The sequence below is a fragment of the Triturus cristatus genome, chromosome 5_1, assembly GCF_964204655.1.
Source record: "Triturus cristatus chromosome 5_1, aTriCri1.1, whole genome shotgun sequence".
Taxonomy (NCBI): domain Eukaryota; kingdom Metazoa; phylum Chordata; class Amphibia; order Caudata; family Salamandridae; genus Triturus; species Triturus cristatus.
The window spans coordinates 39,005,356-39,018,837 of record NC_140587.1 but is presented as its reverse complement, the minus strand read 5'-3'; the positions used below and the strand labels follow the sequence as shown (position 1 = coordinate 39,018,837).

The 13,482-nt window shown below is 44.2% G+C and overlaps 1 protein-coding gene across 1 annotated transcript; it reads right to left on the bottom strand.

Annotated features, from left to right (window-relative positions):
- Positions 1-9,344: 9,344 nt before the first annotated feature.
- On the bottom strand, positions 9,345-11,650 carry LOC146830098 (uncharacterized). Its single transcript, XM_085604326.1, has one exon. It carries the CDS (start codon positions 10,984-10,986, stop codon positions 10,300-10,302), a length of 687 nt encoding a protein of 228 aa, XP_085460452.1. The 5' UTR covers positions 10,987-11,650; the 3' UTR covers positions 9,345-10,299.
- Positions 11,651-13,482: the final 1,832 nt, after the last annotated feature.

Genomic DNA, 13,482 nt, shown 5'->3' with positions numbered 1-13,482 from the left:
AGAAGGTCTTTGGAATGAGCCCACAACACCGATCGGCAAGTAACTCTCTTTAATGAGCAGTGGAAACGAGTGTTCAAATTGCTTTCCCAGCCACCAGCAACCAATGACAAATCTCAAACTCCATTCTCTTTTATCCACTTCCCACATGCTACCACATGCTTCAACCAACTCCCACTGATACACAAAATCAATGTGAGCTGAGTCTGGGGTGACTTATAAGTCTACACATTCTATCACCCTCAGACCAATGGGCTTGTTAAGATATTCAACAAGACCCTTAAAGGCATGAATATGGGCGTACTAGAGCCCATGATGCAGAAGTGGGATGTCCTCTTGCCCAGCCATCTTTCCGCCTAGAGGGAGGGGCCATAGAAAGGAGTAGGGTTCAGTCTTCTTGAACTCCTGTAGAGCAACCCTGCTAGGGGGCCTCTCAGTCTGGTGAATGAGGGGTGGGAGCAAACTCCCATGAAGATGTAGTTAGCTACATGTTGTCTCTTAGAAACCGGTTGCAGTGCTTCTGGAAGAAGGGCTCCGAGAATCTGAAGTCATCTAGGAGGTACTGAAGCTCTGGCATGACCAGAAGGCCACTCTGGTGGTGTTTCAGCATGGAAAACATGTGTTGGTTATGGAGCCGGTTGATTCCAGGGCCCTCAAGACTGCTGATCAGGGCCATATGAGGTGACGGAGAGAAAGGAGGTCACCAACATGGTGGACCTCATGAACCCCAGGCACCCCTTAAGGCAAGGGTCTTCAAACTGGGGGTCGTGCCACAGGTGATCCGGGGGGGAGGGGGGCTCCAGGCTGTGGCCAAAATAATCATTATGCTCCGTAATGGGCCAACACTAACATCTTTCTTCATTTATATCTTTGCTGGGAGTATGTGTCAGAAGTGAAGGGACTCCAAATATTCTTCAAAATCCGCAGCAAGCAATACAATTTAATAGAATAATTGTGAAAAATTCTCAGGGGGGGGCGATGATTTATTTTTCCACTGGGGAGGGTGAGAATGACATTTAATAGGTTTGACGGCCACTATAGGTGCGAAGTGATGTCAGAAACTGCTGTAGACTACAATTGAGGACTTCAGAAAAGATGCTGTTGGCAAAGAAGGTGAAAGTGTCCGGTGGAACCCAAAGTTACCTGCAAGCAGAGGGGACAGAGTCCTTACCACTCAGAAGTGACCAGGAGGCACGGAAGACGAATTTCCACCAATGTCGTGGATGCAGGAGAGTTGATGGTGCCCTTGAAGTTGCAGCTGTATGGACCAGGTGATGAAAAGGAGGACCAGGAGCCGTGCACGAACTGTCCCACGTAGGATGTCAAGAGCCAAGAGGTCAGTGTCCGGCGGGGGCATCAACAAGTCTTAGCAATGGCAACCAATGTTGCTGAAGAAAAAGGTGCAGTGTCGGGACCAGCAAGGTCCAAGTGACTCACAATGAGCAGGTAAGTCAGAGCAGGCCCGAGCAAGCAGGGAAGCCCACTGGATCCACAGAAGACCCCACGAGGACCCACGGGCTGAAGGCACAGGAGTCGCAAGATGACCTCGAGCAGCTCACCAAAGGATGAAGGCTCACAGTGCAAAAGATGCGGTGCAGGCAAAGATCTTGTCTGTAGGAGATGCTTGAGGCTGGAGCTTCTTGGAGCTCGAAGATCTCTGGAGAAGAGAGTCAACAAGCCTTGGCAACGGCAAGTTGATGAGGTGCTCAGGGGTTCTGTTCCAGCTGTTCCAACGAGGGATACTGGCCTCAAACTCAGTGAGAAGACAGTGCAGGCCTCGAGAGAATTGCAGAACCACCACCTGTGTTGCTGAGCCTTTCGGAGGCCGTGGGAGCCCAGGATCAGCAGCCCGGTCAGCTGTGTTGCAGTGCCTGCAGGGGAGTGACTCCTTCACTGCAAGGGAGATTCCTTCAGGTGTCTTGGATGTTCACAGGCCTTGTGAAGAACTTGTATGAAGCACAGGCACAGACATTGCAGCAGACAAGTCCAGCGAGGCCCAGAGTGCCAAGACAGTTGAAGTGGTATTCAATCTGAATCTTGTTCTACAACAAATCTAGGGACCCAGCCTCAGGTAAGCCCTCAAGTACCCTAGGGAAACGGTTGGAAAGATTCAGGGGTCCCTCGCAGAAGAGGGACTGGACAGTGAGGCGGATACTCCCATGTCCTTTGTCCAGCTTCACACCAGAGTGTGAGCCAATGGCTCCCTGAACTGGTTTGAATTGGAGTATTCAAGGAGGGCACCATATGTGCCCTTCAAGCAGTCTCAGTGGAGCTGGCAAGCACCCCCAGCCTGTCCCAATACACTAAGTCCTGTCTGGGAGGTGGTCACACCTCCCTGTGTCAAGAAACCTATTGGCCTGCCTTCCCCTGCTAGAGCTTGGCTCAGCAGCAGGAGGCCAGAATCGTGTCTCTGGTCGACAGCAGCCATAGTTTGCTGTCTGGGTCTAGAAGACTAGTACCGGGAGCACTGAGGGCCTCCCGGAGGAGCTTTACAGTGCATTGAATCATACCTGGGGGTATTATTACAACTTGTTTCGTACCAAACACAACAGGGTTCGTTACAGCCAGTTTAGAGATAACCATTGCATAATGATGCATGGCCACTCCATGCATCTTAATGGCTGATGCACTTACAACCCGGGAGAATGGACTCTGAAGGTTGAAGGGGTGTCCTGCTCATGCAAGGGCACCCTCACTATTAGAACCGAGCACCCTGTCTTCAGGATTCAAAGGCCTACCTTAGGGGTGACTTATAGGTTTTAAGTGTAGTGACCTCAGATATAGGGAAAAATATATTTCGTAAATGGTACTAGCATCATCTTACACAGGCTGCAATGGCAGGCCTGCTGTCACACTTTGAGTGGTCTCTCAAGTGTGGCATAATGCATGCTTCAGCCCATGGGAGACCCCTGGTGTACTTATGCCCTGGATACTTTTGTACCATATACTAGGGACTTACCCGGGTACACGAGTAGCCAATCTGGAGTGTACCTAAGTACTCACCATGTCCAATTTGGAGAAGAAGCACAGAGACTGGGGTCCTGATTAGCAGGATCCCAGTCAGACTAGTCAGTAACACATAATGACACCAGCAAAATGTGGGGGTGACCATGAAAGCAGATCCTACTTTCCTACACTCTTCCCTATCCTGACCCCAGAACAGTAGAGGGACTGTCACCAGTTGCAGGGACAATTTGCCTGCCTGTTCTCCCTCACCCTTAGGCTTACACAGTTGTTTACTCAAGATACACATACTGGTGATAGCATGCCTGTAAAGAACAACATTTACAGACTGTCTAACAAGGTGAGGGTTAGCATCAAGGAAGAAGTGTCCAAGACGCTTGACTTGGGGGTGATTGAGCACTCCAATAGTCGCTGGTCTTGCCCAGTGGTGCTGGGACTTAGTCACCCCACGGGGTGCAACCCCAGAATTCAGGTTCTACATGGATTATAAGGGGCTCAACTTAGTTACCTACACTGATGCTCATGCCATCCCCCATGCCGATGAGCTCTTAAATAAGTTGAGAGCTGCCAAATTACACAGTACTTTTGATCTGACTTGTGGGTACTGCTAGTTGCCATAACCGATGGGGCTAAAGCGAGGTCTGCATTCTCCACTCCAGAGAGCCACTTCTAATTCAGAGTGATGACCTTTGGGTTAAAGAATGACCCTGACACCTTTCAGAGGTTGGTCAACTGGGTCCTGGCTGGGATGGAGGCATTCAGTGCCGCCTACCTGAATGACATATCTGTCTTCAGCTCCAGTTGGAAAATCACCAGCTCCACCCTACAGAAGGTGCTTCAGGTTCTGCAACAAGCAGGCCTGACTATCAAGGCCAGCAAGTGCTAGAAAGGTCAGGGATCTGTGGTGTATCTGGAGAACATGGTGGCACCTGGTGGGCAGGGGGCAAGATGCAGCCCATGCAAGCAATGAATGAGACTGTCCTGGCCTGGGAACCACCTAAGACTCAGACGGAGGTCGAGGCTTCCTGGGTTTCACTGGATACTATAGGAGGTTAATTAAGGGCTTTGGCACCACTGTTGCCCCTTAACTGAACTGACTGCTAGGAAGAAGACCAAGAAGGTGATCTGGACTGCCTTTGATATCCTTAAGGAGGCTGTAGGTACATCACCTGTACTCAAGGCCCCTGCGTCTTCAAAGTATTCATTGTGCAGGCAGATGCTTCAGAACAAGGCATATGAGCTGAGATCACACAGATAAACGAGGGACTAGACCAACCTGGAGCCTTCATAAATAGGTGGTTATTTTCCAGGAGGCCGAGTTCTACTGAGAGAGAAGTCTTTGCTGTAGTCTTTGTACTGAAGAAGCTGAGACCATATCTGTTTGGGAATCACTTCCGAATTTAGACAGACCACAGGCCCGTTAGATGGTTCATGCAGAGATGAGAGTTGAGAATCCCAAACTGTCGAGGTGCTCCATCTCCCTACAGGGAATGGACTTTACAGTGGAACGCCTCCCCGAGTCTGACCACTCTAATGCTGATGGTTTATTCAGGTTCTTCTGCCTTAATAATGAGAATTACCAGGAGGGTGGGTAGAGAGCACAGCTTTCAGCTGTGGAGAACACGTTAGACCGGACAACCTTTGGTGTGCTCTTCCACCAAATGTTTTGCTTGCTCCCTCCAGTTTCCTGAAATTAGTTTTTGTAGGACTTAGGACAATGTGCCCTTTGTCGCGGTTAACCAGTGCTAAAGTGCTTGCAACTGAAAACATGGTAAAACTGGCTTACAACAATTGGCACATTTAACTTACTCATACGTCTCTAGTAAAGTGGTACTACATGTACCCAGGGCCTATAAATTAAATGCTACTACTGGGCCTGCAGCACTTATTGTGCCACTCACTTAATAACCCTCTAAAACATATCTCAGACTGCCATTGCAGCATGTGTGCAGTTTTAAACTGCAAATTCGCTTGCCAAAATGAACCTTTTCCCAAGCCTAAACTTTCCATCAGAAAACATATCTCATCCCTTAGACAAGCCCTAATAAGACCATAGGGTAGGAGGAATATTATTTAAAAAGTGGGACATCTACTTGAAAGTTTTACATGTCCTGGTAGTGAAAAACTCATAAATTGTTTTTCCTCTACTGCAATACCTAGGTCTTCCATAGGATAACGGGCTACCTTATTACATCAATTAAGTGCTAACCTTTGTTTGGGAATAGGTAGATATGTTACAATCCTCTTTAATAGTAAAGTCAGATTTAATGTGAGAGTTCTGAAAGTACCACTTTTAGAAAGTTGGCATTTTCATTTTCTAGAAATTTGGTGTCTGCAGATTGTGTTCTGGGTAACATGACTGTCACTAGAGAGGCATTTTGTATTCCTCCCAGACAGTGACACAAAGGGAGGACTAGGATAGATGGGGTGGAGCTGTTCCCTGGCAGACTTACATTTCAAAAGGATACCTCCAGTATACTCACAAAGACCTTGACACCAGTCTTTTGTCACCCTAGACCTCTTGGAGCCTGGGCAGGGGAATGGGAGAAATTTCCGGAACCAGATGTATAAAGACCTTCAAGTCTCTCCCACTTCAAGTGCTGGAACCAGGTATAAATATTGGACTCTCAGATCCACTATTCAATTTACTGCCTTGCTGTTTGAACATAGGATTACCAGAGAGACCCCAAGGACTAGCTGATTGGCCTCCTGTTCTAAGCTACAGGGACACAACAACCTTCAACAGGCATCTGGACCCTGCCTGAAGTGAATACGGAGTCCTAAGTGGTCTCCAACCAGTCCTGGATGCTTGGAAGTAGTGCTAAAGGTTCTGTACCAACCAAACCCTAAAGCTTGGGACTTTTCAAAATGAAAATTTTCCACTAAAAAGTGACCTGAGAACGAACTGGAGACTGGCAACCTACCTGCTTGCAGAACCGTTCAAGGTGCATAACCGGTCAGCCTCATTTTGCGGTAGCTCTGCCTACATCTTTTTGCATTTGTCACCCCTGAGTGGGACGGGTATGCCCAGATGTGGGTCCCGTGCTCTCCATGCCACTGGAGTCAAGCTATCCTGGCTGATGAGGGCTGAAAGCCCGAAACCGGTCCTAGGATGCTTGTTTCCAGTCCAGGGAGGACCTGGTCTGGCAGTTCGACTGGACTGTTCCCATTGGGCGCAGGGTCAAGACTGATTTGCATATGGCTGGGTCCAAACTGGAATGGCATGGTGAGCAAAAAAACTATGGATTTAGGCCCAGATCTCTGTACTGGGGGTGAATGTATGACATTGTTCTACATTCTGTCCATCATTTTGTTCTTTTTTCTCTTTTCTTTTTACATTTTTTGCAGCAGCAAATCCTGTTCAGCTGCCCCTCTTAGTAGGGGTATCTTACCTTGTGATGCCCTCGTCAGCTACAGCCTGCAGCTTTATCAATGTAGAGATTTTCAACTTCTAAAAAATTGAACAAGTCAGAACGTAGAAATATTCACCGCGACTTTGTTAAGCTGCTCCTGGCGACGATGTGGGGCAAGGCACCTCGGAGTACACAACCTGCCTTGCCCCGCTGAACTTTACAGTATCAGCAACATTTTCTTCTAGATCTGAAGGTAAGCCAGTACTGGGGCTACTCCATGTAGCCAAACAGTGCTCCATCACCCTGGTCTTGTGCGTCTAGATACCAGTCGTGGGTGCTTAGTTCTTTTTGGTGATATTTTCCACCTTAAACGTTGAAAATTCATATCTCCGGTTCTACTGCTTCAATTTACTTTGTGTTTGAGTCATTTTATTTATTAAATGTTATTCTATTTATTGGGGGGGATTTTTCTTGCATTGTGTTTCCACTTGATTACTGTTTGTGTGCAGCATAAATACCCAACAAAGTGCCTCTAAGTTAGGCCTGACAGCTTCTGTGCCACGCTACCAGAGTGTTAAGTACAGGTAAGTCTGTGACATTTTCTGATTCACCTGACAAGGATTGTGGTTGTTGCTTGAGAAGGGTTGACACCCCCACTAAACAAAAAAATACAATTTGGCATTTAGATATCCCAGAGTACACCATTTTGCCCACTCCCAACATGGCTGGCCCTTTCTGTGTGTGGAGGGCTCTAGCCCATCCAATAGGTGTGGCTATCTGGGGGCTACACTCCCCTTAAAAAACCAGTTTGACAACAGCTTTTCCCTCTTTGTCCAGGAAACTAGCTTGTTTGTCTAAACAAAAGAGAAACACTTTCTTAATGTGACAACCAATTGCCCTTCAAAGGTGGAAGAAACAGAGAAACGAGTAAGTGGCACTTAAGAACACACCACACTCAACCCTCTCAGGGATCCTAGTAACAGGACACACCGTTTCACTCTCTCACTCATACTCGTCAATAATACGATAAAGACGCGAAAGAAGTATATAATAATTATTTAAGCTGTTGTGCTCTAAGACGCAGTATTGTGCCACAATTAGACAACGAATGCATACCAAAAATATAATTAACATGGTTTACAAACCATATACCATCAAAAGGCCTGTCATGTTATAAGACAGTTTAGCCTACCCCCTCCTTTCTACTGAAGCTAAATAATTATATATTATAGATCTCTCGGATAAGTGGCGGACCCGTATCTTAGCACACATAGGTGGATGTTCTACATCTCAGCTGACGCAGCATTCTTGCTTCAGGACCTTCGCTCATTGTGTTTTTTCAGAACCCCTGTCCTCAGTTATATGACAGGATATGTGTGCTCACAAATAGCAGCTGCATTCTCTTGTCATGTCTAAGTGCTACTGTCTGCCCAGAGAGAATAACAAGGGGCATTGTTGTTTGACCTTGTCTAGTGTGTTCAGAATAAATCCCAGGAAAAGAACAAAAATACAAAAACATGTGCAGGTTCTGTGTGAAAATACAATGTGGCCCAAAGGCAAGCGTGTTATGTAGTAACGTGTGCAAAAGAAAAGCGGCCTACAACGTGCACAGTTAGGCTCAAATAGGGAAAGAACAAATGGGCCATGCAAGAAACATATGACAGTGGCTTCCCCTTTCAAGCTCGCCTTCTGGGCTCACAACCCCACTGGCCATCCTGCCAGAAGATCACACCTCTTCCCCTGGGGGACTCCTTAGTTTCCCTTTCCGGAGAGTTGTTCTCACCTCTCCCTAGGAGGGCAGCAGGCTATCTCGAGGGCAGCAGTTGTGTGCAACCAAAGACGGTTACTGGAAAGTTTTAGGCAACAATGCAGGGTTTTTGCTTTCAGGACATGTAAAACATAACTGATATCCTTCTCTTTAATATAATGCACCCTGCCTTTGAGATTCGTTAGACCTACCTTAGGTGTGACTTACAAATATTAAAAAGTAAGGTTTTGTCTTTGCCAAAGGATGAAAAGTTACAGTAGAGTTAGCAGTTTTCAAGCTTCTCTGCCAGCCTGCAATGGCAGTGTTGGACAGATGTTATACATTGTCACACTTGTGTTGGCACTATAAGTATTGCAGTCAATGAGGAACACTTAATGTATAGACCCCGGGTAAATAGGGTGTCATACAATAAGGGTCAATGTAGTAATAAACAAGTGCCAACTGGAGATAAGCCAAAGAAACATACACTTTTAAGGGTCAGAGTACATGTACCAAGGCCTGGAATGCAGGGTCCACAGGCACTACCGAGTCATTACACAGCACTAAATCCAGCAACAGTAGGGCAAAAAGTGTATGGGGGAGCCTGCAAAAAGAGTCTCTTGTACACTTAACTACATAATTAAGCTTTGTTTTCATTCTTTTACTACAAATAACTAAACATTATAGCATTTCATCTACTCATGAAATAAAAATAAGTCTTAAAAAAAAACCAATGATAATAAACAGCATATTACATGTTACGGATCTCCATACGCCATGATGTTTCTAATGAGAATTTGTCACATGTCAGTCACATTGCATTGAGGCTATAGCATGGAATTTTGTCATAGTAAGAAATGTTTGAATCTTGCTTTGTTGTTGCAAATAACATGTTATTGCACATTTATTTTCACAGGTGTGTGTCTACATGTGTGCATATGAATTTATGAAACAAGTAGTATTTTAAAAAACAAAAGACAAACAGCTGTCATGGCGAGGGAATCTTAGAAAGCAAGTGAATGGGGTAATACTGACTTAAAAAAAGCTCTTGATTGGACACCATGGTGATGATGATCTTTACCTTTATACTCTCAACAATTCCGCACATATTTATATTTACCAGTCACGTACCCTTGTGTAGGGCAAGACGGCAATGTTTATAATATGAAGAAATTATAAAAATAATAAAATAAGTAAGGTGAAAGAGAGGACTCTTATTATATTTTGAATTGGTCTTCTGGATTCACTTTTGTATCCATTCTATCTCCCAAATGCTGATATATTTCAAGTCCCCTTGCTTCACTAGTATTCCTCATTATAGGCTATGAGTTTTCTACAATGAACGGATTCTCAGATTATTTTACAATATCTGCATTCTTGTTAAGCTTTCCTCATGTTTGCCACAATGAATTGCCTTTATTAGGGTATCTGAGTGAGGTTTTTCCTAAATTCAGAACATCGAAAAACTTTTCTCATCAATATGGATTTTATGAGAGTGATTTCTTATGAGTAAAGCTTTCCCTACATTCTGTGCATGGGTACAGTTTCTCACCGGTGTGGGTTATTTGATGTCTTAAGATAGCTTTCTTCTTAATGAAGCTTCTCATACATTCAGTACACCAATGCGGTTTCCCACCAGTATGGATTCTCTGATGCCTTAACAGCTTACCCTTTACATTAAAGCTATTTTCCGCATCCTGTACCCTGATAGGGTTTCCCACCAGAATGGATTCTCTGATGGGCGAACAGCGTACCATTCTGAGTAAAGCTTTTCCCACATTCTGTACAATGATAGGGTTTCTCACCAGAATGTATTTTCTGATGGCTCAGCAGGGTACCCTTCTGAGTAAAGCTTTTCATGCATTTTGTACACGGATAGGGTTTCTCACCAGTATGGATTCTCTGATGGCTCAGCAGGGTACCCTTCTCAGTAAAGCTTTTCATGCATTTTGTACACGGATAGGGTTTCTCGCCGGTATGGATTCCCTGATGGGTGAACAGCGTACCATTCTGAGTAAAGCTTTTCCAGAATTCTGTACACTAATAGGGTTTCTCACCAGTATGGATTCTCTGATGGTTCAACAGCGTACTCGTGTTACTAAAGCTTTTCGCGCATTCTGTACACTGATATGGTTTCTCACCAGTGTAGATTCTCTGATACTTCAACAAATTGCATTTCACAGTAATGCTTCTCCTGCATTCTGTACACTGATAGGGTTTCTCACTAGTGTGGAATATTTAATACTTCAACAAATTGCTTTTCACAGTAAAGCTCTTCCAGCATTCTGTACACTGATAGGGTTTCTCACCGGTATGGATTCTCTGATGGTTCAACAGCGTACCCTTCTCAGGAAAGCTTTTCAAGCATTCTGTGCACTGATAGGGTTTCTCACCAGTATGGATTCTCTGATGCCTCAACAGCGTACACTTCTGAGAAAAGCTTTTCTCGCCTTCTGTACACTGATAGGGTTTCTCACCAGTGTGGATTCTCTGATGTATTAACAAATTGCTTTTCATAGTAAAGCTTTTCTTGCATTCAGTGCAATAATAGGGTTTCTCACCAGTGTGGCTTCTGTGATGTTTCAACAAATGGCTTTTCACAGTAAAGCTTTTCCTGCATTCTGTGCAACGATATGGTTTCTCACCAATATGGATTCTCTGATGACTCAACAGTGTACCCTTCTGAGTAAAGCTTTTCCCACATTCTGTACACTGATAGGGTTTCTCACTGATATGGATTCTCTGATGCCTCAACAGCGTACACTTTGGAGTAAAGCTTTTCTCGCATTCTGTGCAATAATAGGGTTTCTCACCAGTGTGGCTTCTGTGATGTTTCAACAAATGGCTTTTCACAGTAAAGCTTTTCCTGCATTTTGTGCACTGATAGGGTTTCTCACCAGTATGGATTTTCTGATGCCTCAACATTTTCACTCATTCTGTACAGTGGAAGGGTTTCTCTCCAGTATGGGCTATCTGGTGTTGGCTTGTCTGATACATCATCAGTGTGCCGTTCTCACTGAAGCACTTCCTAAATTTTGTACAGTGACAGGGAATCTAACAAGCATGAGTACTTTGATTAATCTGATTCATGCTATTCCGAGTGAAGATGTTCTCACATTCGGTACACTGATAGGGTTCCTAACCAGCATACATTATCTTTTGCTTCAGCATTGAACCTTTTTGCACTTTCTGTACAGTCGCATGGTTTCTAACCAGAATGGACTATATGACAACAGTGATTTCTTCTCAACGAAGTGTTTCTCACATTCATTACAGTGATAGGGTTTCTCACCAGCACAGATTATCTGTTGCTTCACCAGTGTGCCATTGTCAGTGTAGCTAATCCCACATTCTTTACAGTTAAAGCGCTCATCACCTGTAGGGACTCTCTGGTCTCTCAACAGGTTCTTTAGTTCAGTGGAGCTTTTTCCACATTCAGTACACTGGTATGACCTATCTTCAGAAATAACTATTCGATGCCTATGCAGCGAAGAAACCTCAATGCAGGTTTATCCACATTCCATATACAGCGCGATTTTCTCCCCAGTTAGCATTCTATGATATTTCAACAGAAATGTTCTGGGGTCACACTTTTCTTACACTCCTTACACTGGCATGACCTATCCTCAGGATATTCAGATTATGTTTTCTAATTTCGCATTAGAATTATATTTGTGGGAGTCCTGAGAGAAGCAAAGGTTTTCACACTCCGTATACTCAAAGAGATAATCTCTGGTGTGCATCTTTTAAAACTGTCCATAAAGATGAGCTCTGCATGAGCTTTTTCACACAATGGATCTGTGTTTTTCCCCTGAATGTATATAATGTAGGGTGTGTATCCAGGTCCAATCTCCAGCTAAGGGTTTTCTCAGACTCTACACACTGATACCATTGATCATCTGGTGATGCTGCTGAGGGCTGCTGGGGTGCTGCAGGTCTCTTCATCAGGTTCTTTAATTCTGTGAGTGAGAAACAAATCTCTGTGAGGATGGGAATGAAATCAAGGGGATTATTTTATTTATTTATACAGCACATTATTCATCCGTATGGATATCACAGCGCTAAGGACCTCACATTATAAGTGAGGGTAGAGTTCTAACAGAGGGTCTCCGAGTTACTAAACAGGTCTTGGGAAACAGATGCGTTTAAAAAATGTTCCTGAATATTTGGTAGTCATCGATAAGCCTAAGTACTAGATGTAATTCATTCCAGTGAGTCGCTGCTAGATAGAAAAGGAGCAGATACCGACTACCCATTTTTCGCTGATATTCGCCAATGATGATACATAGACATTAAAAAGGGTAGGGCTATAAAAGGGACTATAAAAAAAGGGACTTTATAGGACAGAGAAACTGGATGAGTAAGGAGTGATTTTGAAGGGAAAAGGTAGAGAAGAATGGAGGAGAGAAGCAATGGGGTCTGTACTCAAGATATTTAGGTTTAATGTCACAGTTAGAGGATAAATGTAAAGTACACTTTTCTGATTGCAACTGGTGAACTGGTCGATCCAGTTGGTGCCTCCACCAATCATATCAGAACTGATCAGACTGTTCAGTTTTAAAAAAATGTGCACCCCTTAACATGGCACTTAACTGGTTGCTAGCCCAGCTACAGCACCAGCACTCCCAAGATTGACCAGTAACTTCTAGGACTAGTAGAGTGTGTGAACCGTCCCTCCACTAACTCAGACTCCAAATACCAGATCCCTGGAAGCACCACTGGAACCGCCATAGAATCTTATTGACTTTGTGAAGTAAACTTCCATAATGTAAGCAATACTGGATTACTTCTCTGAACAAGTTTGCAGTATTTTAAATCTTAGGAGCTGTTTCATAACATTGCAGACCTACAACGTCCTAAGGCAAGTTTGTTTTCTCCCATAAAGCAGCGATGTGAGGGTGTGTCATGACACTTGAAATATCCATATAGAGATTTTGCAGTAGAATCTTTCTCCGCTTGTACTCATTGACTAACTGGGTAAGGAAGCATAAAACAACCAACAGAGAATAGGCACAGACAACTGGTCTCTGGAGAAATATATTCTATATTCATTAACCCACTACTAGTAAAAGACACACATCAGTGAATCATAAATCACACAAGCATAGGTTATGGATAATTCTTCACAACAAATGCTCCAAGTACTGAAATACCTTCTCACAAATTAATGAATATTGTCATCAAATCTATCAATAAAAGCATCACCCCAAATCGGACTTGCAGTCAACAATACCATAAGCTGTCTTCAGACATGCAATCATAGTGTCGGAAGAACCACCTACAGAAAAAATATGATGGGAGATATGTAACAATTCTGCTCTCACTGGAACAAGCTTTGAAGCCTGGTCTATCTGCCCTTATATCTAATGCACAATCCAAATTGTTAATTTGAACTGAAGAATCAATAACAAGTGACCCCAA

Bases quoted from the DNA above. Each gene is read 5' to 3' on its own strand.
- LOC146830098 (XM_085604326.1), bottom strand. From the start codon at position 10,986: ATGTTGAGGCATCAGAAAATCCATACTGGTGAGAAACCCTATCAGTGC.